General features: G+C 33.4%; 1 protein-coding gene across 2 annotated transcripts; it reads right to left on the bottom strand.

Annotated features, from left to right (window-relative positions):
• Positions 1-367: 367 nt before the first annotated feature.
• LOC135211255 (solute carrier family 22 member 6-A-like) lies at positions 368-26,004 on the bottom strand. 2 transcript variants are annotated; one of them, XM_064244549.1, is made up of 14 exons: positions 25,830-26,004; positions 20,278-20,379; positions 19,772-19,889; positions 14,311-14,536; positions 13,493-13,596; positions 12,667-12,822; positions 11,918-12,089; positions 11,362-11,500; positions 9,603-9,817; positions 7,910-8,070; positions 4,277-4,341; positions 3,716-3,835; positions 1,176-1,411; positions 368-504 (listed from the first exon to the last, which is right to left on the bottom strand). In XM_064244549.1, exons 6-14 carry the CDS (start codon positions 12,689-12,691, stop codon positions 462-464), a joined length of 1,176 nt encoding a protein of 391 aa, XP_064100619.1. In that variant the 5' UTR covers positions 12,692-12,822; positions 13,493-13,596; positions 14,311-14,536; positions 19,772-19,889; positions 20,278-20,379; positions 25,830-26,004; the 3' UTR covers positions 368-461. The 2 variants fall into 2 exon arrangements, with proteins under 2 accessions (XP_064100619.1, XP_064100620.1); XM_064244550.1 differs by having other exon boundaries at positions 20,278-20,375.
• Positions 26,005-26,382: the final 378 nt, after the last annotated feature.

Below are 26,382 nucleotides of genomic sequence, written 5' to 3'. Positions count from 1 at the left end.
CATTCAAAAGATTGAAACTTCAATCTTTTGAATGGTATGCTTAAAGATGTCATTATTGTATTGTTGTTTTACCAATCAGATATCGAGTGAAAAAAAAGTGGCTTTTCGAGTGAAATGGCGGCCACTTGTTCGTTTTCTCTATGTCTCGATACGCAGTCAAATGTCCCTAAATTAATTTTGATTTGCCTGGATTTACCTGTGAGACGGCATACAGCACTTTCCCCTGCGCACTCAACCGTCACCTTAATTAGAACTTTTAACTTCATCTGTATCGATGAATGTGAATTCCAAACTGAACCGTATGCTAGCCGTCTAAACAAGGTCTTAGCACCAGAGCTGACACCACTGGACTCTTTCTAAATATCGTAGGATGTGGTGATTTCGTCTATCATAGCACGCCAATTCTTGAGCTTTAGACACAGAAGGCACTGGAGTGATCCCTCAAACTCCTCAGAAAACGCTTATTTAGAATCTCCGTTGATTGATTTCTCTGTGCATATTTCTCTGCAAGGAAACAAAGGAGGAAATATATAATAAACAGAAAATATGGCTGGCAATGACAAGAAGCCCTACATTTAATGTTTGAATGAAAGTGAAATTATCTCCCTTCTGACGATTGAAGAAAAAGAATGATTTGATTAATATTCCGAAAAGACAACTTTTAAGGTAATTGTAGAGGGAAACCGGTATTCAACTTATTATATAAGAAAATAAATAATACGTCTGTACGTACTAGAAACCATTTCATGCCCTTATCCAACCCCTTCCAGGACTGGAAGAAAATGCTTGTGTGAGAAACGAATTTCTTGAAGGGTAGCCTAACCTCACTTTCATACCCTACATTATCTTTGAAATGGTTTAAAATCTCAATCGTTGCGTAATAGGAGAAATTCACAATAAACATTCTTACTTTACAGTAGTCTCAAATCATTAAAATACCGATACTGTATTTCGAGGAATGATTAAGAGAGAGAGAAAAAATGTGGTGGGTTAGATTGGCCTCGCTTCTTATAACAAATTATTTTTTTAAAAATGGATTAAGATTTAGAATAAAACGTGAAATCCTCACAGTCTAAGCATAACCTGTTTCGGGGACATAATAAAAGATAATTTAAACTCGACGGAGCTCTGTTACGACCTAATGAAAATCAGCAGTGGTTCCTTTCAGCACTTACGTAGGATTGAGGGCTTCGGATTCCCCAGTTTCGATTTCTGAGGAGTCGTCCAGCGAGTCTGTGGTCCTTTTCCACCACCTGCAGCTGATTCTGGTGCTCAGATGCCTTTTCTCGACGTCCAGGATTGTCTCTGGAAGCGGTCTGTGAAGAGTCTCCGGCAAGAGCAGGAAAAGAGAGCTAGCCGCTATGCCTCCCACGCCAAAGGTTAAACTCACGGACCACGGCGCTATTTGAGACTGCAAAGAAAGAAAGCAAGGAAGGTGTTCATCAAGGTAACTAGACGTATAGAACATCTTTGGTAAATATACGATAATTTTAGGAAATCAACGCAACAACTTTGCAAAGTTAGGGGAATATATTTCAATTTAGAACAAGATAAGAAAATAGTAAGATTTTGCAAAGGAGACGCATGTTTAGCGGGGAGTACAGATGGCAATTAAAAAAAGTAAGTATTTGCACATCTCTCTCTCTCTCTCTCTCTCTCTCTCTCTCTCTCTCTCTCTTCTTTCTTATATCTAATACATGCCATTGATTTGACGTAAGTTGCCAGCTGCTTCTTTACATTGTCAACAACTCGTTTCATGGACGAAGTAAGAATTACGCCACCTGGTGATGTTTACTTTTGGCAATAAAAAAAGAAGTTTAAAAATTCACGGTTACAAAGTTCACTCTCTGTTTGCAGCTTAAACAATTTTCTTGCATGTGGGTATTTATGGTGATTAGAGAGAGAGAGAGACAGCGACAGAGAGAGAGAGAGAGAGAGAAAGAGACTGGGATGTAAAGAGAGGAGAAAGAGGGAGGAAATGAATACATAAGAGAAAGAGATGAAGTGGCGGGGGGAGATGAGGAGGGGGTAGGAGATTAAGACGAGAGAGAGAGAGAGAGAGAGAAAGAGACTGGGATGTAAAGAGAGGAGAATAGGGAGGAAATGAATGCATAAGAGAAAGAGGTGAAGGTTGAGGGGGAGATGAGGAGCGGGTAGGAGATTAAGACGAGAGAGAGCTAAGGGTTGAAATATTCTCGATAAGATCCTTACCAAGAAATAAGCAAAACCTTTTTACAAACAATAAAGGAAAAACATGCAACGAAATCATCTGCGGGAAATTAAATCATTATAAGATATTGCAAATGCACAATTTTAACCTCGAAGAATCTCTTAAAAACAAATAAATCATTAGATACGAGTTATGGTTTTCCCATAAAAAATGTGAGGTATATTGTGCTCTGACGAAAAGCAAATTAAATTGACACAACTCTCTTAAAAACTAAGCATTTAAATAGCACAACACAGCGAAAATGGAAAATAAAATTTATATTTTGCAGTACCATAACAAATGGAAAATTAACCATTACATTTTCGCAAATGAAAAGTAAAAAGAGCATGCACAACAGTATTCATCAAAGTCCTAAAAATAACAGATGGAAACATAAAGCGAACAATTCATTCTCTGTAACACTAACAAAAGAAAGTTACCAATCTTTTTAAAATCCTTGTTTCACAAAACTCGTATTTTCTCTCTAGTTCACTTTACCTTTTAATTAAAGTAATGAATTACATAAATACCAAACCTGTCAAACAGGCTTTTAATTTGATATATTTTATTTAGCCACCAACTTCCTTCATCGTCATTATTTTGGGATATCAGCGATAGGAAATATCAATATATAGTTTTAACTAGAATCCAAATAAATTTTCAAGTGCTTTTATTACCTAAACCGTCATTTTTTTCTCAGTCTGATTGAAAGTTTTCCATGACTTTTTTGTTAGTTTTTTTTAAACCAAGTACTAAAAAATATGGTTTTCAAGATACATTTAGTGGCAAAATCGACTAAATAAATATGTCCCACCAAACAGGCCAACGGAAATTTCTACCAATAAGAATAATATTCACGAATAACATTTCACGTGAAACTATACAAACTTTAATAATAAAACAAAACAAAGTATAGTAATGATGTTCAGAACGATGTATATGAAACATTTCTGACATGTTTATTCAAATGGATATTAGAATTTCTACCTAATCATTTAATAAAAAATATATTTTACCTGGCTATTTTAAAATAAAATATTTATTCTACCTGGGCATTTTTATAACATTCTTATACTACCTTCTACCTGTCCATTTTCATGGTATACCTATTCTAAATGGCCATTTTTTTATATAAAATGACTATTCTACCCCGTATTTTTTTTATATAAAATATCTATTCATCCTGACCATTTTTAAAATGAGGCATCTATTGAACCTGAACATTTTTTGAAATAAAATAACAATTCTACCGGGTATTATCTATTCAATATCTATTTATCCTGATAATTTCCAAAACGAAATATCTATTACACCTCGTCATTTTTCAAAAAATGGATATTCTACTCGGTATTTTTTATATTTTTTTTTATAAAATATCTACTCATCCTGGCTATTTTTAAAACGAATTATCCATTGAAGCTGGCCACATTTAAAAAAGTAATATATCTATAAAAATTAAATGACAACATCGAAGAAATATAAGAAGAAATATAAGAAGTCCATTACCAGGAAATCGGTGATCATGGGAGCAACCAAGAATCCGATGTTGCCTGCTAGATTTGCTAGAGCGAAGCCTCGCGATCTCATCCCAGTTGGAAATAGCTCTGTTGTGTACAGGAAGATCACCTGGGAAAGACAAGCAAACAAATAAGAGAGATAAGTGATAAAAGAGAATAAAAGAAATGGCCAACATTGAGGATCTGATTATGACGTTACAGGAGGCTAGTGGTAAGATTCAAGTCCATGGAAGTTTATTTATTTATTTGTTTATATTGTAAAACATCAAAGGCAATATACTATGTCGTCTAGGACTATAACAGGACATCAAAGCTTACCGATATCTTTAATGGGTAGATTTAAGATTTATCAAAGGGTCCAAACTCTTAACATTAGAAAATATATTAATGTTTTTATTCATCACCACCAGCTATTAACGTTATGTAACTTGTCCACAATCAAGTTAGTAGTTGTCACTTCAAAACATAAAAATCTCTCTCTCTCTCTCTCTCTCTCTCTCTCTCTCTCTCTCTCTCTCTCTCTCTCTCCAGGAAGAATTTAATTACTTACTTGAAAACTGGCTGCGAGAAGCATCAAGGCAGCCATGACAAACGTAAACTTCAACCACAGAAGTGCTGATACAAAAAAGAAAAAAGAATATAAAATCATCATTCCCTTTATTCAGTCGGTTGATAATGATATGGTAAATAGTAAAGAGAAATTTATTACATACTAAGAGAAAAAAATCTTCAGAAAAACGCATTACGAACAAAATCAGTGATACATGAATGATTTGAAAAATGATTCCTTATAGGTCATCCAAATCACCTATTATCTTTCATTTTTAGAAAATGAGGGGCAGCTTGAATGCAAGAATTTTGATTGTCTAAGTAAACTAAAGATAATCTCAGGACAACTTCTGAATGAGTGGAAATTGCGCTTGAATGACCAAACTTCAATGTATGATGTATGATTCCATGACTGAATCTATAAACGATACTCTTTCATAAATACATTCTTAAGACTGAACGGGAGAAGGATATCCATCTAGAAATGCAAATCCACCGGAATGAATGGATGAAAGTTATCTGGTTTGATAATATACTTAAAAATTAATAAAGGGAATTACTGAGATATAAAAACATTAGTAGATAAATAGAAACGAAGAGATTAATGAGCAGCTTTGCGAATATGCATAAATTTCCATGAAAGAATGAATGAATAAGTGAATTAGTTATTATGATATCAAAATTTAAGAAATAGATTACTGCATGGACTCAGACTTGAAAAATGAACTCATTGTTAATATCAAATGAGTGAAAGAATAAATGAAACAAGGCGTAACTCGACCTCCAGCTTACTCTGGACGTGTGCAAGATTTTTCACTCACGCGTAAGTTGTTAACATTATGTTCCTAACTTTTAACGTAAATTAAAACGTGCTAAAATCTACCATCAAATAAAGCCTTGTTTCACTGACGAAAATTAAAATAAATACTCTATATTTTATTGCATATTATTTTTCTGTACTGTTTAACATCCACATTATTTATCTTCTACATTTTCAGTCTAATAAATAAATCATAAATATCCTATCCTAAAATTCCTATTTCTTTAACTCAACGTGTAACACCTTTTCCAGAAATTTCTAGCTTATTCCACAGACCTTTCCTAACCCCAACAAGAACAACATCAACAAAATAACAACAACAAAGTAGTTTGTAGACTTACTCTCCGAGTAAGCGAAAATGAAACTGCGCACTCTTGATAAATTGAAAGAACAAATTTAATAGAAATAATTGGACTCTTTTGGTGTAAACTGAGAGTGAACTAATAAGCTGGTGGAGACATTCTTGGGCGTTTTATTATGAATAAATGGTTGATTTTGGTTAACATTAAATATTTCTGCAATAAGTAGTAGCAGCCGTAGTATTAATGGTATATATACCCATGGAAGACAAAATGAAGTGAAAAAGATTATTGAGATATCTTTTTTAAAGGGTCCAAACATTTCCAAAGGTAATTGAAAGAATAACTGCCAACCAAAACTTTACATTTCCAAACAGTTTATTTTAGTATATTCCATTTCAACAGAGTATTAAATTAATACAATCTGAAAGTTTCAAAAGTTATTATTTGCGGAGACTGTAGTAATTACAGACAAGTTTACATCTTTCTATTGCTCTTCAACCAGATTTCATCCCTAATTTTTCCGAAACGCTGATTCACTGAGGTCGTCATGAATAACATTCTATGACTGACAAAAAGCTGATCTTCAACCTGTATATAAGTGTACTCGAAGTAAGACCTATATGTTTCCTGATAGCCTTAATCTCATTCACAATGAATTAAAATGACCTGCAATAAATAATTAAAACTGAAGTTGGTTTTCTTTCGTGCGCTTTTCCTGAGAATAGAACTATCGTTTCCTGTGTTCGACAGAATATTGCTTTGGTATCTTTATTCATATTAGCTCACACCTGTGACACGAATATTTAGCTTGAAAATGAGATGACGCACTGTGTCAGTGATGCAATTCTTGCAGAAGTCATTAATCCTGACCTCTCTTGACTCGTAACGAAGTAGGAACGAGTTTTAATGAGTGAACAGGCTAAGGCAGGGGTTCTTAACCTTTTGATGACTCAAGACCCCCAATGAATTACCCAATATGGTTCCATACCCCCTTTGCGTAACCCCACTCAAGTCCTATTTGTTGACAATATAACTTAATGTATTTAATTTGATACATACTTTAGGTATGAACGGCTAGGAATAGAAGATACAAGACAAACAAAAGCATTTATAATTTTATATAGTTATTTACAAAATGTACCCATGTATACATTGACACATTGAAATTAAGTTCGTATAAATATCCAGAGATCAAGTCCCATACCCCCGGCATGTGGTTCTCATACTCGTAAGGGGTATGGATACCCCCTGTTAAGAACCCCTGGGCTAACGGTTTTGATCGGCAGGGTATCAGACTCGCAATAGAGTGAGCGATCTCGTGCCATGCGTCAAATAGTATACTGTACACCAAGAACTGATTTATGTGAGCACCTGGGTACATTTGGAAACCTTCCCGGGTCTTGGGACTTAATGAACGAAATGTTATTGTCCTGATTATTTTCTGTTGTAAATGAGTTAGTATACTCTGTATGAGCTAAAAGCCACAATAAAGTATGAGACTATTTTCCAAATACCAATAAGGTTTTTTTTTTTTTTTTTTTTTTTTTTTTTTTTTTTTTTTAAATCTAGAACTTTCGACCGTTTGCACAACTGCTGAAAAGGACCGTTGTGCAAACGGTCGAAAGCTCCTGGTTCTTTAACCTTTTTGTATTTGGAAAAATAGTCTCATATACTTTACTGTGGCTTTTCACTCATTATTTCCGGTCACGATATAGTGATGCACCCTATAATAGGTATACTCTGTATATTCACGAATGTCGAGGTGAGGGTATGTTCATCTTCTAGTGTCGTGAATTATCGATTTATTATGAACGAATGACTGAACGATTTCCATTTGGTTTCGCCTACATGAAATGTATGAATGAAATACAATGGTTTTCATGAATTGAATACAAAATTATTTGGACAAATACTGGAGGAAGAAAACTCGAATAAAAGAAAAAATTACAAATCTATAACAACAAACTTTACATTATGTAGGATCCCAGTGGTAATTTTATACTACCTGTATTTTTTCTTATAATTCCTTCGCCCTGTCAGTATTTTCTATTTCCCATTTTCATTTTCTTGTATTTACCTAGATATGTTACCTATATTTGTTTTAACGCTTCCTCTGTCTTTCTCTCCCTATGTCTTCGTTCGGTTTATAATTTTACTCTTCCTTTGTACCTGTCTAACTACTTATATGTTTATGTAAAATACATATGTAACCCTTTTTCTTGACATTACCTGGTCTGGACCAACCCTACACCCCTATCCCTCTTGTATCCTAGCCAAACTGAACGTCTCATTCCTATCTTTTCAGTGACTTGAAGAATAATTACCATTTTAACTTATCGTTTTTTGTATTTGTTCACTACATGTATCTATATGCAGCATATACCTTACCAATGACTGCATCTGAATCCCACATGCAATCTGAACACAACCAATACCGAATATTCTTGTATCGACACCCTGCCCACAAAATCAGCTACTGTTACTTGTTTACTTTGAGAAAACAAGGACTTACCTTGAGGTATGAACAGATCTATAATGAGGAACACGCCGGCGGCGAAGAAGCAAAAGAAGCAGAGTACGCGGCGCCCTAATCTCATACTCAAGGGCGTGGCCAGCAGAATCGCACTGATGTCCATGACCCCCGACACCGTGACGTAGATGATTGGATCGTTGCTGCGGAAGGACGTGGACACTATATTAAGGTGCCATGTCATGTTTCCCTCTTTATGCTTTATCAAGTGGGAGTTTGGCAAGACATGGCCACTATATTGAGGTGCCGTGTCACGTTTTCCTCTTGTTATTATTTACTGAGTGGAAGTATGGCAAACCGTGGAAACTATATTAGGGTGCAATGTCCTGTATTTTTTTTTTACTTATTATTTATTAAGCGGGAGGATGGCACTACATGGAAACTTAATTGGGGTACCATGCCAAGTTTTCCATGATTTTCCAGGAGGCTGGAATATCCTGGAAACAAAACTGGTGTTCCATGTCACCTTTCCATTTTTAAGTACCATTCATTAAGTGGGAATATGACGAAATTTTAAGGGCTGTGTTGTGATTCAATTTTCATTCTTATTTATTCAATGGCTGTATAGCAAAACAGAGATACTACACTTAGGTGTCATATTGCATTATTTTTTCTTATTTATTTAGCGGGAATAGAATGAAGCGTTGAAACTATACTAATTAAGAGATTAAGACCAATATGGAAACTTAATTTGCTTTTCCTTTGCCTTCTCATTTGTTTAATGAGAATTGACCATTGTTTGTAATGAAAGAAATAGTAATTGAAGTTGATTAACGAATGTATCATGTAGATAATTACTTTATACTATGCTTTACAGTCACTATTGACATCATAGTCCAAATCCTAAAGATTGTTAATCTCAAGGAATAACATTTCTGTCCAAGAGAGAACACGGTTGCAGTCAGATTAACAGAATGCGTGAATGGCAAGTAGTTACGTCACAGACCATAACATAACCGAAAGCCCCTGATTGACTTGGACTGTCGCTAACTAATATCATTAACGTAATATCTTTTGATATCACTAATAGATGTTCATGTAAGAAGCAGAAAAAAATAAAAAGATTGCGGCTTGAGAAACATGGGGGAGTGATGACAGAATTTAAAAGTGTTTATAAATAAACTCGAAATATCAAAGCGAATGTTATGCAATGTTCAGTATTTCAAAAATCTAATAACAAGCGTTCATTGTTCAGAGTACTGTCAATAATATTGTTATGCGACGCCAGACGATATGTCAAACAACTGATCAAATACGAGCATTATAAAGTTCTGTCAAGAATGCATATCTAGAGATATAAAAGGATTATAAGCATTTCTAATTTCTCTTAGATAGATGATGATATCATGAAGGTATAAAATTAGTCTTTTAACAAAACCACTTTCGAAGGGAACAGAATCGTTTATTTCATGCTTCCTTACGAGCTGGCTTCTACTTGTCGTTCGGCTGTCTAGCATCTCTAACTCTACCTTACTCCAATTTTCAATTATTCAAATCTAAAAAGGAATTCTTTAGTGCAAGAATTTTGAAAGTCTATGAATAACTACGCCACAATGATCTACTTTAACTAATTTATAACACTATATCTTAGCTTGTTGAAGTCTTGACATGAAGTATGACCCGAAGAGATTACAAGAATTCATTAACTACTTTATAATAGTTATTACTACTTTACCTGGTGAAATTATTGGCGTTGAGTATGATCCCAAGGTACAAGCATCCCTGTAGGATCCAAATGAGTGGAGTGATGAATAAGATGATCCTCAGGGGACCGGACCGGCAGTAGGCAGATGCCCCCTGATAAGATCTTTTGAGCCAGAGAGACAAACCTTTCCTTGGATGCTGCTGCTGCTCCTCCTCTTTGGTTTTCTTTTTGTTGTCGTTTGTCCTCTGGAAGTACCATGGCGAAAGGGAGATGAAAAGAGTAATCTAAGACAGTCGCTAGTAATGTTAGAAGCATAGAAAACGGTAAAATCAAAACAGAATGTTTTGGACTTAGCACATTCATGTAGTACATACATTCTCACTTTGAACATGTGTACATGAAGCACGAAACCTCTTGTCTGTTTCTGGTGGCTGTTGGTTCGTCTGGGTTGAGTTGAACATTTATTTTTAAATTATATATATATATATATATATTATATTATATATTATGTATTAATGTATATATTTTTTTAACAAATATATATGTATATACAATATAATATAAATGTATCTATAATGCTTTATATATACACATATATATATTATTATATATGTATATATACATAATATATATTTAAATTTATTATATATTTGAATATCATATATACATATATTATATCTATATATATTATATATATATATATATATTATGTATATTATAAATTGAGCAGTCTTTTATTTGATATATATATATATATATATAATTATATATATATATATATATATATGCATACATACATACCTATATATCATATAAATAAACTGCTCAAATCAACCCAGATGAACCAACAGCCACTAGAAGTAGGCAACAGGAACAAGTACTTTCGTAGTTTATGCCGTTAACTGGGATGAGTCGTCCTGCAACGCCAATGACTATCAGAAATGAACTCTGGAAACTATGTTCACTGAAGCCATGTTCACTGAAGCCACGTGCGCCAGGTAATGTAACCTATACCCTGGTTTATCCTTTGCTCCTCTTCCCCTATCCTTTCTGTTTGGAAAATATGCAGCCCTCAATCAAGAAACTATAACCCCACCCATCACTACTCAGATTTGTATATAAAGCTCTATAAACTATTTTTGTACTCAGTGTGAACTTGAAAATGTAGAATAAACTACGAAAGCACTTGTTCCAAGTCCAAGGATTCGCTCGACTTTTTACGTGTGAATTTTATGATATATATATATATATATATATATATATATATATATATATATATATATATATATATATATATATAATATAAAGGGAAAGGTATGTATAACTGAATCACGAAAGTTTGGAACGTGATAAATCCATAAATAAAGGTATAAGCCAGGAAGGAAAAATAAACAACGGAGTTTCCGCAAGATCCTTCGACGTTCAACGTCCTTTACTCTGCAGATAAACTGACTTACATGAGGAATTGACAGTACAGGAAAGCTCGTATAACTGACAGATAGAGATTATAAAGAGATTAGTACCTAGAATCCGTGTGTATTAGTACCTAGAATCCGTGTGTATGTGTGTAAAGAATTAATATATTATAGCTATATAAGTATCACTTTTAATATAAAAAAAAGATAGTTACAAAAAGAAACCTATTTTCTCATACAAATTCTGTTACTGAGCTTTGAAATGAATGAGAGCATCCTGTACTACAACATTTCTTAATCCTGATCATATACGATATTTATCATAGGAGTTGAATTTTAAAAAATACGGGAGAGTTATGGTAATAGTAACCTACCTCTTTGAGCCCTTCAATGTCTGCAGCAAGTGTTTCGTTAAATGCCACTTTGTTTTCGGCCACGGCTCTGGTCATGATGTTCGCAGCTTCTGTGCCTCGGCCGTGGTGAATCAGCCATCTTGGGGACTCGTTGATGTAGCTGGAAGGAAGGAAAAAGAGAACCTTAGAGGATCTTGTTGGTCAGTTTTTTTTTTTTTTTTTTTAGCAACACTGATGGTTTCTGAAATTAAATTTTTTTGTCTTTTAAGAAATATTAAGGCTTCTTATCTTGATTCTTGAGAGAGAGAGAGAGAGAGGAGGGAGAGGATATACTTCAAGACAACACTTTCAGAAAGCTTCAGCGGTTAGAAACTTTGAATAAACAAAAATATATGAGACATTTATAAGGTAGCTACTTGAGAAAACTAAGAACCATGACTAACAAATGCAAATGGCCTTCTGATGGACCAAATAAGATTCCTATTAGACAACTCGCAAAAATAAAGATGAATAAGGATGATGATAATGATGACGGTGACCAAATAAAATGTAAAAGAATTAAAATCATCATTCTTACAATGATAGAGGAACCAAGACGATGAGGGGCACACCAGCAGTCAGAATCATCAGTTGATCCCATACCCTGATGAAGAATCCCAGTCCAGCCATGAGGATGATGGCCATGGAGAAGGAGGTGCCCAGCAACATGCCAATGACCGTTCGATACTTCGGAGACGAGATTTCTAGGGCTGCGGAAACGGAGGAAAAGGGAGAGAGGGAGAGATGTTTCAGTACGGAATTTTCTCCCTTCAATATTACTATACTATGTATATCACAATAAGGCATGGGCGAGTTATATGACTAAGTCGATCAGCTAGAACTACATTTATCTCGTGCTAGAATTTGAATGCGCGTGTTAATTTACATATGCACACACATTCATGCATGCCTTTGTACACTCTTGAAAACATTAAATATATATACATATATATATATATATATATATATATATATATATATATATATATATATATATATATATATATCAATACTACACTAATCTCGTGCTGGAATTTGAATACAAGTAATAATTTACATACGCACACATGTTCATACATGCCCCTTGTATGCTCTTGAAAACATATGAATCTATACTATATACCCATGTACATAGGCTTATACACGTCATATGCCTACAGGTGTTTTCAGCATTAAGTTCCACATCTACAAGACATGCAAATTTTCTCCAAAAGGAAATGCAGGATTATCCAGATAAATGTTACAACTAGAACGAAGAGGGTTAAACTCTTGGACCTAAACTCTTACCCAAGCTAAAGGCTGGAAGCACCATGAAGTTGCAGGCGCCCCCTAAAAGCAGCTCGGGCAATGAGGGCTCCGGAATACACAGGCACTGTGTACAGTGTGACGACTCCGATCACGTTGAGGACCACTCCCACCTGGATGGCTATTTTACGCCCGAAGCTGTTGAAGAAGTGTGGCTTTTAAGAGCTATAGGAACCTTGACTCCATTCACGTTATTCAAAGAGTTTATCTCTTCCATGACATAAACTAAGTGTTTTATATTCCATCATGCCATTCGTTAAGTGTTGATTTTTCTGCAGTTCCTTATTTACATTTGATTGCATTGACTATCTTTTTACCTGCCGTTTCTTCGAATTTTAAAAACTGTTTTATCTCCTTTGACAGTTGAATCTCTTAAAAGTTTTTCCATGGATGTAAGTGGTTTTTCCATGTAATTATCATGATTTTACTGTTATTATTTATTCGCTGTTATTACCATTGTTTATTCTTGCCATGTTAAAAAAAATATTTACCATTTGGGTCTTTATTGATTATGTTATTGATGTGTTATATGTTGAAGTCGTGGTAACCTATTACAGTGAAAATGAAATTAAATTTCCAGTAAAAAAAAAGAATATACAACTGACAATGATGGTAGAACAAAAAAAAAAAAAAAAAAAAAAAAAAACTACAACAAAAGTTTGTTTACAATGACAGTCTAGATTATCAACCAAGGTCTCCCTAAACAACGACCATAAAAGACACATCTAATGATCGAAAAGCACTAAAGAAAATATATATAAACAATATAAAACATCAAGGAAGGAAACAAACAAATAAACAAACAAACCTGTCACTCATCTGGCCCCCTAATAAGGACCCAAACAAAGCTCCAATTGAGTACATCATTTGGAACAAGGGTCTCATCATCTCCTTCTCGCAGATCAAGTCCCACTGGAAAGTCAGAGCAAAATAAATGGCAAATCTATTATAATTCATTTCAAATTACGAAAGATGCAGAGGTGACTGAATATGTTTTAGGTTTTGTTTTTATTTCGATTCTTGAAAACTAGAATTACTGATGATCATAATTCCAGAGAAAACTTACTAAGGTGGCTATGTCTTTACCTGATTAAATACGTTAGTACAAGTTGATCAATATATCTGAAGGTAATAAAAAATTATAAAAACTATAAGATATGAATATTATTAGGTTAAAAGAACAATCAGTAAATAACACAAAACTACAAAATTATATGCCATGAATCTGATGCGTGAAGACGAAACCATGTGAAAGTAACATAAAGTCAATAAGACATAAAACATAAAACTATTATGATTATGTAACTTATACTGTAAGTAATGTAAGACTACTGGAATTGAAAGCATAAACCAGGTACAGGCAAAAAAGGAAATAGCCACAAAGCAATCTGAAACTTTTAGAACATAAAGCATTTCTGATACATGTGAACGGAGCAACCAAGATTTTATTAGTACATATCAAAATCGAAGGCATAAAATTATGTGATCCAGATATACAGACATAACTAAGATGAAGCTCTAAGCAAACGGAAGCAATTAATATGCCATCAACAATTATAGAAAACGAAGCCATAAACTTATGAGATACAGGTAATCGTAATCAACTCAAACCCGCATATAGCCTACCTCTGTTATCACAGTCGACACGAAGACGGAGTCGTCATAGGTCACCCAAGGGCAAGAGGGCAATTCAGTGGGACGCCATGTGACCTCTGATACCTCGGCATTGACCGGAAGACTAATTGTTTCTGGAGAGGGCGCCCTAGGATCTAAGCACTTGCTGTCGTAGAGGAGGTCTGCGGAGCTCCTATTGATTGTAGGGTCGGTAGATGTTAGGTTAGACGGCCAGGAACTGTTGGGTAAAATTTGCCATTAATTTTCTCATCAGATAAAGATTTGTTACATTAAGCAAATATTGAATAATTCAATGTTAACGAGGAAGCAGGTATACACACATACATTATATTTAAGAATATATATATATATATATATATATATATATATATACATATATATATATCTATATATATATATATATAGATATATATATATATATATATATATATACATACATACATCCATATATATATATATATATCTATAATATATATTCTCTACATACCTATACTATCTATATCATATATCTAACATATCATATCTATATGTATACATATATAAATATCTTATTATATATATATATATATATATATATATATATTATATATATGTTAATAACTACATATATATATATATTAATATATATATATATATACTATATACATATATATATATATATATATATAATGTATAATATATATATTTATATATATATATATATTATATGCTGGTAAAAAAACGCTCTGTAACAACAGAATTCCATCTAATAAAAGGAGCCCATAAAAACACCAAAAATATAGAGAGAAAAGTACTATATTTCAGAGACTGCTGTCTCTCTCTTCAGGTATATACCTGAAGAGAGAGACAAACAGTCTCTGAAATATAGTACTTTTCTCTCTATATTTTGGTGTTTTTATGGGCTCCTTTTATTATTATATATATATATATATATATATATATATATATATATATATATATATATATATATATATCCAAAAAAACTCGCACGTTTCTTTCAATATTATTCTGTTCGCCTTTTTTTATTTAAATTTATTTTTTACTTTAAATCCACGTATACTATTTTACTATCAGAAATATTCACCCAGAATGACTATTTATTTTTCTTTGTATAATTCTCTCCAAACGACAAAATTAAAGATGTGCTAACATATTTCCCTACAGAAAACTCTTTCGAATTTGTTTTCAGTTTCAAGCAATATAACATTGGTGTAAAAATAACATATATATATATATATATATATATATATATATATAATATATATATTATATATATATATATATACGTATATATAAATACACACACACACACACATATATATATTATATATATAATAATATATATTATATATATATATATATATATTATAATATATATATAATGTGTAATATAATATACTTATATATATACATAATACCTACATATATATATATAAATGTATATTATATAATATATATGTGTTTATTATATCTATATATATAAATATATATATATATATCTATATCGTATATATATATATTGCGTATATATCTACATATACTATATATCATATGATTATATGATATATATATATATATATATATAATATATTATCTATATAATATATATATATATATATATGTACATATATTTTATTATCTTTTTGGACCTTTTTCTTTTGAGTAGTACGGGATTATCCCCAGAAAATTTATAACCATCGTTAGAAATCGTTTTTTATAAATGTTTCCTTTAACATTTAACGTTCTTAAAACCTAATTTTCTTTTTTATTAACTTCACTATTTTTTAGGAAATTAGGACAGCCGTCCTTTCTTTCTATTTTAAGAGCTTCAGTAATAGGCCGGCAAAAAATGGTTAATAAAGCATACTTGTACTTCTAAGTAGGTCTTACAATAGAATAAGGAATGACCCATCTTTCCTGGGTGCAAAGCGCAAAAAGAAGCAGCAAGCACTCTTTCAAGGTTTTTCGTGGCTTAGCGAGACTGCAATGCAAGCAAGCAGTGTAAATAAAGTGAGAAGTCCTTTTGCTCTTGAGTAGGAAGAGAGAGAGAGAGAGAGAGAGAGAGAGAGAGAGTAAGAATTTCTGTCAAATAATCATTGTTACTTGAATATCTTATAACAGAGGCCGTCATCAAAATGGGTCAAAGACAGAATCACTAAAGGGATGTATGTTTCTAGACAGATAATTACAATATATTTGCCATTATTGTTTATTTATTCTTTATATCTACTCACTTTCTCATTCTGTTTTATAATACTGCACTTGGGTTGGTTAATCATTTTGGCATAACAGTGAGTTTTCTTTGTCTCACGCGTTAATGTCGTCTTTCAGTTTCCTACCTAATTCTAATATTATTACCTTTATTACTATAATATAATTCGTAAATATAATAAAATATATGGTGATAACAATAACTTATTTACTACTATTCATTTCTTTATAAAAATTGGCATAATAATATCTAATTACTCTTCATAATCTAACTGTAACTACCAATTATCTCTGACTCCATCGAGCATAGTGTTCATGGTATGAGCGTAGCTTCATCAGCACCACAGCCTTCTCTGAGATACTGTTATTATTAGTCATATATTTCAACATACTTTTGCTTCTTCACGGGAGTTATACTAATTTATTCACTTCGTCATTAAACAAATTCCCTTGTGTATTCATCTATTCATAATTGTATTTATGAGGAATCTTTGATGATAAACTTTCTCTCTCTCTCTCTCTCTTCTCTCTCTCTCTCTCTCTCTCTCTCTAAGGAGACTTAAATTTGTATTGATTTACTCGAAAAGAAATCTTTAATATTCTTCCCCTATATGTACCAAAGTCTTACAAGAAAATACAGAAGAGCCTTTATAACAGGTAGATGTTTTCACCAAGGCATTCTCCAATCTTTTCTTTTCGTATGAATTGACTTCTTGTATGGAAATATGCTAAACTCCTCTCTGAAATATAGCCTATTCTTTCAGAAAACTCCAATACTTCTCGTTTTTCTACTTCTTCTCCTTCTTCTTCAAGACAAAGGAAGAAAATTCCAGGGCAAATCTGGTTCATATTGACTGAGGTAATTATAGGTCACCTGCAGAGGAATCTAAATATACCCGAAGGAGATAGGATAAGTTTGACCTGGTAGTTATTTCTAAAATAGCGACAAGGATTATCATTTTTTATTAATAATTCATCTTTTTTCTAATAGCAAGAGGAGTATTATTACTTTTTAATGACGAATTTTCGAATGCAAGCATACGTTAAATTCTATAGAACTTTTCTGAACAAATATACTTCATGCTCCCCTGCCGTCTAACTTATTAACCGATGCAGCGAAGATTTTTCAAGACTAACATAAGGTTATTCTTGTGATTAATCCATAAAATACTTCGCGATCATTGATTCTTACGGACCCATTAAAGGCAATTGCCATCCATTAGACGAAGTTCCTACTAAGAGGGCAACTGTAATACCTCAGATGCATCGCCTCGTGTAACTATTTTAAGCTTCTTGCGTTTAAGCTAATCAGTCGAGGGTAACAAAGGCACTCAGCTATATGACGTTTTCTGGCAATCAACAGCGCGAATTTTAGCCCCCGAGATAAAAGTAACAGGAAGATAAAAGATCCAGCGATAATGGCTGGTAAAATGTGTGGTTTTCCTGTGTTAATTTGAAATTCTAATGCTGTTAGATTACGACAAGAACACAATTCGTCTTCCTTGTCTCCTTTTCAAACGTTATACCAAATTAGCCATTACTTGGTCCTACAAGTACTGGTGCAAAATTAAAACTAGATATGTGCAGTAATGCGGGTCAAATACACACACACACAGGCACAATGAAAACACGCAAAACTTTCATCGTCTCATTAATTTTGGTTATTCGGTGCTACTTATGCTGGCAAAAGCGCTGACGGTTATCAGGAAATAGTATGCCTTTACTTCCATTGTGTTTTCACGATTCGCGGAATATTATTTCGACGCAGTTTTATTTGCTTCTACCGATTCGTTCAATAGAACAAGGTATCATTATCGATTTCTTGTGAAGAGTAAACTGTTTTTGTTGTTGAGGCGACTTTGCATAGATTTGTGATCCCAGTGCCCTTGAATATCTCTGTTTAAAATTACTGTGTTCCTGCACAGATCGATTCATAATGACGATAGTCTTGCGTTGATATCTTTTTGTGCCTATTTTCAATGAGTTCGTTGTACTTAGCTGATCATCGTAGTGTTCTTATATAGACTGACCTGTTTTTATCTGAAAGGTACCCTGTAAACAGATGGTATTGTTATTATTGGGATCTATTTGCTCAGAGAAAGGTCGATTCGTTGCTGAGATTTCATTCTGCTTTCTGCCATACTGAATCTAATTTACAAATTTAGTTGTCACAAGAAAAAAATTATTGCGCAAAGAATTGGTATCAGAGAGGTTATATTCTTGACGGTAAGAAGAGGAACGTGATGACCTTGAACGCAATAATTTCTGTAGTAATGGGTGCTTGCAAGCAGTCACGAACACAAATACAGCACTCTATTTTATTGCAGCAGCGTTCAAAGGATTATAGTTTTTATTGTATTACTCCGTCACATCATTTATCTTACTGCCTTCGAATTTCAGCAGCATTTGCTGAGTCATTGCTTCACTTTTAATCAAAGAAAAATTACTGCAAAGTCTTGTATGCCTCCCTTTTGTTCAATAAATGGATACTTGGCGACACAAACGTAGGATAATATCAGCGATGGACCGACGTTTTCTTTCCTGAGCCAAGTTCATTTCCATTACAGGATTTATGTCACGCGACCCCTATGGCGGTTATCAGCGTCTGATCAAACGGGTAAACAGGTGAGCATAACAAAGCTGAAGAAGAAGAAGAAGAAGACAGAGAGAGAGAGAGAGGAGAGAGAGAGAGAGAGAGAGAAGAGACTTTCCTTGGCAATGCAATGGATATAAGATATTCTACCTAGAAAAGATAAATAAAAACAAATGCTCGTCAGACTCAATTAAGACGAGTTGTGGAATGTCTTGAAAACTGTAGTGCAAGAGTAAGTGCAGACTATGTTTGCGGGAGTTAAACTGAAATGGGGGAATTAAAACGGCATGAAGTTGTTTAAAAAAAATGAATTGAAATCTCTGACAAAATGAGGGATGATACGAAGAGACCTGTGGAGAAACGAAAGGGAACAATAAAGAAAATAGTTGAGGTAATGTTTGTTTCCTGTACACTAAAAAGATGAATCTCGAATGGGACAATAAAGAAAATAGTTGAGGTAATGTTTGTTTCCTGTACACTAAAAAGATGAATTCGTGAACATATTTTACTTTGGCATATTTGCTTGTGCTGGCTTATACTCACTTAGAAATAGCCTTTTGTAAGTCGAACCAGAAAGAGAAAATGGATTACTATCATTGGGGGGATGAACGTCAATATATTCTTCTCCTGTTACCAGTTGGCACTTACCTTAACGAAGAGAAATTTGACGAATTCTGAAGAAAGGAAAAATCAGGTGCACACTTGAATGCAACAGGAGCGCCTAGAAGAGCTGACCCCATCATGTGGATGGGTATAACCAAATGAGCTGAAAAAAAAAGAGGACTTGAAAATTCGTTATTGGAACAATAAAAGAAAATACATAATGCAAATACCTCTCTCTCTCTCTCTCTCTCTCTCTCTCTCTCTCTCTCTCTCTCTCTCTCTATGAAAATTAGGAACATTTGAAGAAAATTCCCAGTTAATTTCACCATTCAATTATTGAATTGCAATGTATATATAAATTTCCTGAGTGACGTCATAGGCGGTTATTATAATTATGCTTATATAATTAATATAAATTTCATGAGACAGAATACAGAGCTAAATGCATACCAAAGAATACTTACTATCCAACTATCGTCGCAGTTACAGTCGCACACATTCTTAAGAATACAGTCACAAAATTTACACAGAAGAGAAAGTCGCATACTTACTAAGAATATTCAACACCAAAACGGGAACTTGCCATTGGCCATAGCCGATGGAACTCAGCATATCGTCTAGACAAGCGTCAGATGCCATTTTTTGCAATCTTGCTGAAAATGAAATATAAATAAGTCGTCACTGGTAATAAATTACCCTTATGTTCATCTACTTGTAATTAACAAGGCCATTTCGTATGTCTAACGAAGTATAATCACCCAAATGTTATTTCTGATTATAACTAGTGAAATATTTTTGAGGTTGTTGCAACGAGTTTACTATTGACAGTGAAACCTATATTATTTTAGTGAGGTGACATTGGTAAATTTTTTATGAAATTCTGATAACCAAGGAAAATTTTCTTACAGTGCTGATGAAGAGTAAGGTATTGATACTGAATTAAGTGTAATCATATAAATATTCAGCCTAAATTTAACTACCAAAGTAAACCTGTTTTTTTATATAATCTTGATCCATTATGTAATTGACATTGATAATTCGTTGCATGGAGGACGAAAGGTATATTCGTGTCAATAATAATAATAATAATAATAATAATAATAATAATAATAATAATAATAATAATAATAATTAATGGAATAATAATGGACAAATAAATCCACAGTTATGTATGTGCACATATATTTATAAATAAATCTCTGCAATACAGAGCTTTCGGGAATTTGTTCGATTCTCCTTTTAAGTCTCTGTAGAGTTTCATTTTGAAATATATATGTGCCCGATACATAATGTGGATTTGTTTCTCCATTTCAGGAATCATGCTACTATACGTGTTTTCTAATAATAATAATAATAATAATAATAATAATATAATAATAATAATAATAATAAAAATAATACATTGGAAGGAGATCCTCTTTCAAACAAGTATTATAAAAAGATATTGCTGTATCAGCTGCATTTAACTTTTAAAGAGTCTTCTCTATTTTTTTAATAACTCTGCTTTCTCTTTGCTATTGCAGAGAGAAAGCAGTTATTGGAAAAATAGTGAAGACTCTTTACAAATTAAATGCAGCTGATGCAGCAATATCTTTCAATAATAATAATAATAATAATAATAATAATAATAATAATAATAATAATAATAATAATAATAAGCTAGAGGCAGTATGTAGCTCCCAGGAGATTTTAGATTTTTGTACCCCAGTAAGATTTTTGGGATAAGGTTACTGTCTCCACGCTCTTTCTAAATTGACTTCAACCCACCACAGTCTAATAACCAATAAGTACTTAATTTAATGTTTGGGGCAAAAGGGTCATATGGGATTTTCTAGAAACAGATTAAAAAAAAAAAAAACAAAAAAAAAAAAAGGTTTCCCACGTAGATCGATCTCAAGGTGGTTGGACATGGTCGGTTACCATAGAGCGGCGATACTGCAATAACTATTTCCAATAATAATAATAATAATAATAATAATAATAATAGCGCCAAACAAAATCTTCTTTCAGTTTTCTTCTGAAGATTGAAAAAGAAACCCACAAAATCACTGTGTATAACGTGTTTACTTATAAGTATTTGCATTTTATTTTACTCAACACTCGAGTACTTTCAGGGCCTATCTGTGGCCCATTTTCAAGAGATGTGTAGGTTGTCAGCAGTCTTCTGAAACTTTCTTGTTGAGCTGTCATTTATGTGATGGCTGTTTCTAGTTTCCTTGAGAGTTGCCAATCCCCTCTTGTCGCTCTGATATCCTGAGCTGATGGTCAATGGGGTTAACCCTTGTGGTAAGTGAGTGGCCACCAAAAGACAAGAAGAAGTTCCAGAAGACTGCTGGGCCTTGACCCATGCTGACAACCTACACATCTCTTGAAAATGGGCCACAGATAGGCCCTGAAAGTACTCGAGTGTGGAGTAAAATAAAATGTAAATACTTGTAAGTAGATACGTTATACACAGTGATTTTGTGGGTTTCTTTTTCAATAATAATAGTATTAGCAATAATATTATATACAACTCCAGATGTACCCATATATATTCATTTTTTGCATAACGCAGATTAGAGTAGTTTACGGGCACCAAACACCACGCTTAATTATCACAGTCCCTTAAATTAATAAGCATAAGTTACTGAAATACTGCAATCGTTTTTGACGAGAAAGGTACATTAGTAATAATGATAAGAATAGACCATTAACCCAAAACGTTTCTGCATAATGCAGCTAACCGATAATTATCTCCACCCCAACTCGTCTCTCTCTCTCTCTCTCTCTCTCTCTCTCTCTCTCTCTCTCTCTCATCATGCGAACTCATAGCTAATAATGTATTATTAATTAATTAGAGTAAATGTTCTTAAACGTATACATTTTTTCACAATATTTATTTATTCAGAAACAATTTGTATAGTATATGGCACACACATACACAACACATCACTCACCACGTGTGTATATATATATATATATATATATATATATATATATATATATATATATATATATATATATATATATATATATATATATACAAGTCTCTTACAAAACGTTTTGCCAAGATTTCCAGAAGATTTGGATTTGCGTTATTGTATATACGTTTTGGTGTTTATGCGCGCTCACGCATGCATATATGTGTGAGTGTGCAACATCTGCGACCTGCACTGATTACCCAAAGAATGGTTTTCACAGTGGAAGAGCTAGTTAGCGAATAATAGATGGTTTTAAGAGAGATCTTTTCTACATGAGTTAATCGCCGTGCAGACAATGTTAATCTAATTTCGCCACAATAATCAATTTAACATATTGCCGTTAAAATGCCACCAGTACATAATGGAAGGTCTAACATGGTAAGCCATATGAAAATGATGTAAGTACAATCTACATTGAATGAGATAACAGTAATGTCTCTGTGAAGAGGCGATAGGGGTCAATCCCTTAGAGTAGACTACTTCCCCATGAAGATTAGAAGTTCCTTGACTTTTATATTGAAGCTTTTATGTTGAAAATTAAAATAGCACCGAAGTTGCGTCATGAAAATGACACGTCAATTCTCAAGCTCTCACGCTCAAATGACAAGCGCTGCTCGGACCTTTGTTTGGTAAAACGACAGCTAAAGATTTTAGAATGTGTTGCGGTAAACTCCCCCCAAGAAACCTTAATCTTATTACTGCTTTATATGTCTATGTTAGCATTACTTTATATCTTTAATTAGTATATAGTCCATGGGTCAGGTTCAAAATACCACCTCCAAATTTAAAAATAATTTCAGCAAAACTGCTGCACCCATAAATCTATCTACAAACATCATATATTTTTATTAGCCTAGATTCTGCAAAGGTCAACAGGAGTCTGGACCTGAAGATTCCAAAACCTTCCCTATAAACTCTGCAGACCATCGGTGATATAGTTCTTAAATCTTTCCACTAAATCAACAGAAAACTTCTCCTGGGTTGTCTCTGTCTTTTGTAAGTCTCTTGTCAAGATTTAATAGGTTAATAGGTCCTTTTACAATGCCCAAAGAGTAAAGAGCAGGCAGATCCTGAATTGTTAATAAATGAATTTATGGATATTCTTTGATCTCATCGGACACAGTTTTTTTTTTACTAAGAATATGCTTAAAAAATATTACCCAATCAAAATATTACAGATGAATGTTAATATGTATCATGTTTCACATATAACTGAATTTTATTAACGTGAATAATTATATAAGTTTATCATAATAACCAGTTTTACAATCATTGATAAAAACATTTGAATTTATACGTACATTCAAGAAAGTGATACGTAAAAAAGTGATAAGTAAAAAAATTCAAAATTGCGTTGGGGACTAAATTTTGTGAAAAATATTTAAGCAAAGAAATGAATAGTTGGATTTACAGTTATTTAGCTTCAGTTACAGAGATATCAGTCCACTTTTTGCTGAAATGAAAGTTGTACTGTAATCGCCATATAGAAGCATTGCACATTACAAAACAGGGACGCGTTAACTTTTACCAAACTAGGCCATTAGGGATTTTTTTTCTTCATAAACATCCCACAGTCATTAACAAAACCTTCAAGAGATGATCCATTGGACAAAAATATTCATGAAGGTTTATAATACAGAAAACGTGAAATCATTTTGTGTTCAGTTAGTCCAACAGTTTGGCAAGATACTCGTTAAGCCAGGTGAAAATTCCTGCATATTCTGTGTAATCAGCCGCGGGAAGTCGGAGCGCATGGACGAGTTTATCCTACGGCCAATGGTAGGCTTCAAATATTACAACAGATCTGTCCATCAGATCCTGCCTGGTGCAGGATCATAGGGTTTAGATCAGGAGGCTTTTTTTTCCACACCTACTGGTCATAAGACAGCTTTTTCTTTGATTTTATTTTTAAATTGTGTTAACCGGGAAGTGTCAGAGCTTAGAATATTTTGTTCTTCCTGTATAAAACTATCTAGAAGATCTTGGAAAATAAGCTTGTCCCGACGCCTTTTTTGTTTTCATCACCATATTTATATTGTGGAGGACCTCTTATCTCCCACTATTAGGACCATCAGAAGGGCTTCGTTCATTTGTCATACACAGTTTAAAGCTTTCTTACTTGTTCTTCTCTGTCATAACTTGTTTATTAAGTTAAGCAGTTCATCTTTCCTCGTAAAGAATCTTCCAGAAAATCGTTGAAAATAACTTTAGTTTTCGTCATATGAAGTAACCAAAGGAAAGTTTGGCTCTTTTGTGGATGAAGTTTACATGATGTCTGGGAAGCAGAAGATAAATTTGTGTATACTGAATGTGTATGCGTAAACAACTAGGGAATCTAGGCTAGTATGTTAAAAGAATATTTCCTGTGTCTGGGAAGCAGAGGAGAAATTTGTTATACTGTATGTGTATGCGTAAACAACTAGGGAATTTGGGCTAGTATGTTAAAAGAACATTTCCTGGACCACATGAGGAATTAACTAAGTATTTACAGTTGTTGGTTCTGACAGACCTGATGCTGTCACGAATGATTTGCACTAGGTTTTTTTTTTTGCGACACTAAAGAACGAAATAATTTTGAAAAACGAAAGTTTTGCATATTGGTCTGAAAACCATGCGGTTTTTAAATTAAATTGAATGGCTGATTAAAAACACCTTCGAAGACTGCAAAATTTGTAATCTGGTTTGAAGCAATGAATGTTGAAGGAAAATACCTACAAAATAACAGCACTAATAATAAAAACAAAAACAATAATAATGCAATAGGTAGATAATTAACGTAACAAAATAACAGCACTAATAAAAAAAATAATAATAATGCAACAGGTAGAAAAATAACGTAACAAGAAATAAACAAAAATTCTGAACCAGAAAAAAAATTAACTTTTCAGCTTAGAGTTTATTCTCCTAAACACCGACAGTCTACAACGGATAAAATATTAAACAAAACCGAAAACAAAAAGCATCTACTACCTGGAAGATAAACTCGCAACTCCCTCCATGAGTGTTGCACCTATGCTTGCAACGAGAGATAATTACAATTAACCTGGGGATGCCAGTTGCGTGTGGTCCCAGAAGACACAACAGCGTCACGAAAGAACGAAGGAAAAAAAACACAGCAGTTTCCCCCTCAAAATACTTACCTTAGCTCTTATTAGGTCAGCGGTTAAATAAACTGGAAGGTGGGATCGGGTAGATTCGCGAATTCACAGTTTTGTAAAATTGCAAACCGATAAACCATTCACTACTGCGTGCACAGACACAAATCAATACTGGTCCGTGTCGCAGCCTCTGCACTACTGACATGGGACTGGTGTTCTTCTGCCAAGGTAACCTCGCACTGGTGAAGAAAAGGGGCGGGAAGTGGAGGGAAGAGGAGGAGCAAGGGATAAAAGGGGTTTGGAGAGACGAAAGGTAAATGGTTATTAGGCGCATGCTTAATTCTGTTAATAAGAAATAAGCAAGGTTACTGTCACCTGCAAAACAGTGAGTCACGAGTTTTCATCTCCAGGTGATTTTTCCTACTGTTGCATCTGCTAACTGATGATATGGAGTGTTTATCTTTCGAAATTAAAATGTGAATTTCATTCTTTTTCCTTGCCTAATATGATGAGGTCATCTTGATATGTATATATAAATAGATAGTGTGTGCGTATGAAGGTAATAATAAATGTATAACTATATCTTATTTAGGGT

Source organism: Macrobrachium nipponense, chromosome 4 (genome assembly GCF_015104395.2).
Source record: "Macrobrachium nipponense isolate FS-2020 chromosome 4, ASM1510439v2, whole genome shotgun sequence".
Classification (NCBI taxonomy): domain Eukaryota; kingdom Metazoa; phylum Arthropoda; class Malacostraca; order Decapoda; family Palaemonidae; genus Macrobrachium; species Macrobrachium nipponense.
This window is presented reverse-complemented; position numbering and strand designations above follow the sequence as displayed.

Excerpts from the sequence above, each read along its gene's own strand:
- LOC135211255 (XM_064244549.1), bottom strand. The coding sequence starts at position 12,691 with ATGGTGCTTCCAGCCTTTAGCTTGG. Across the intron at positions 12,090-12,666 it reads GCTTCCAGCCTTTAGCTTGG|CCCTAGAAATCTCGTCTCCG; the intron begins GTAAGAGTTTAG and ends CCGTTTCCGCAG. Across the intron at positions 11,501-11,917 it reads GTCTTGGTTCCTCTATCATT|CTACATCAACGAGTCCCCAA; the intron begins GTAAGAATGATG and ends CCTTCCTTCCAG.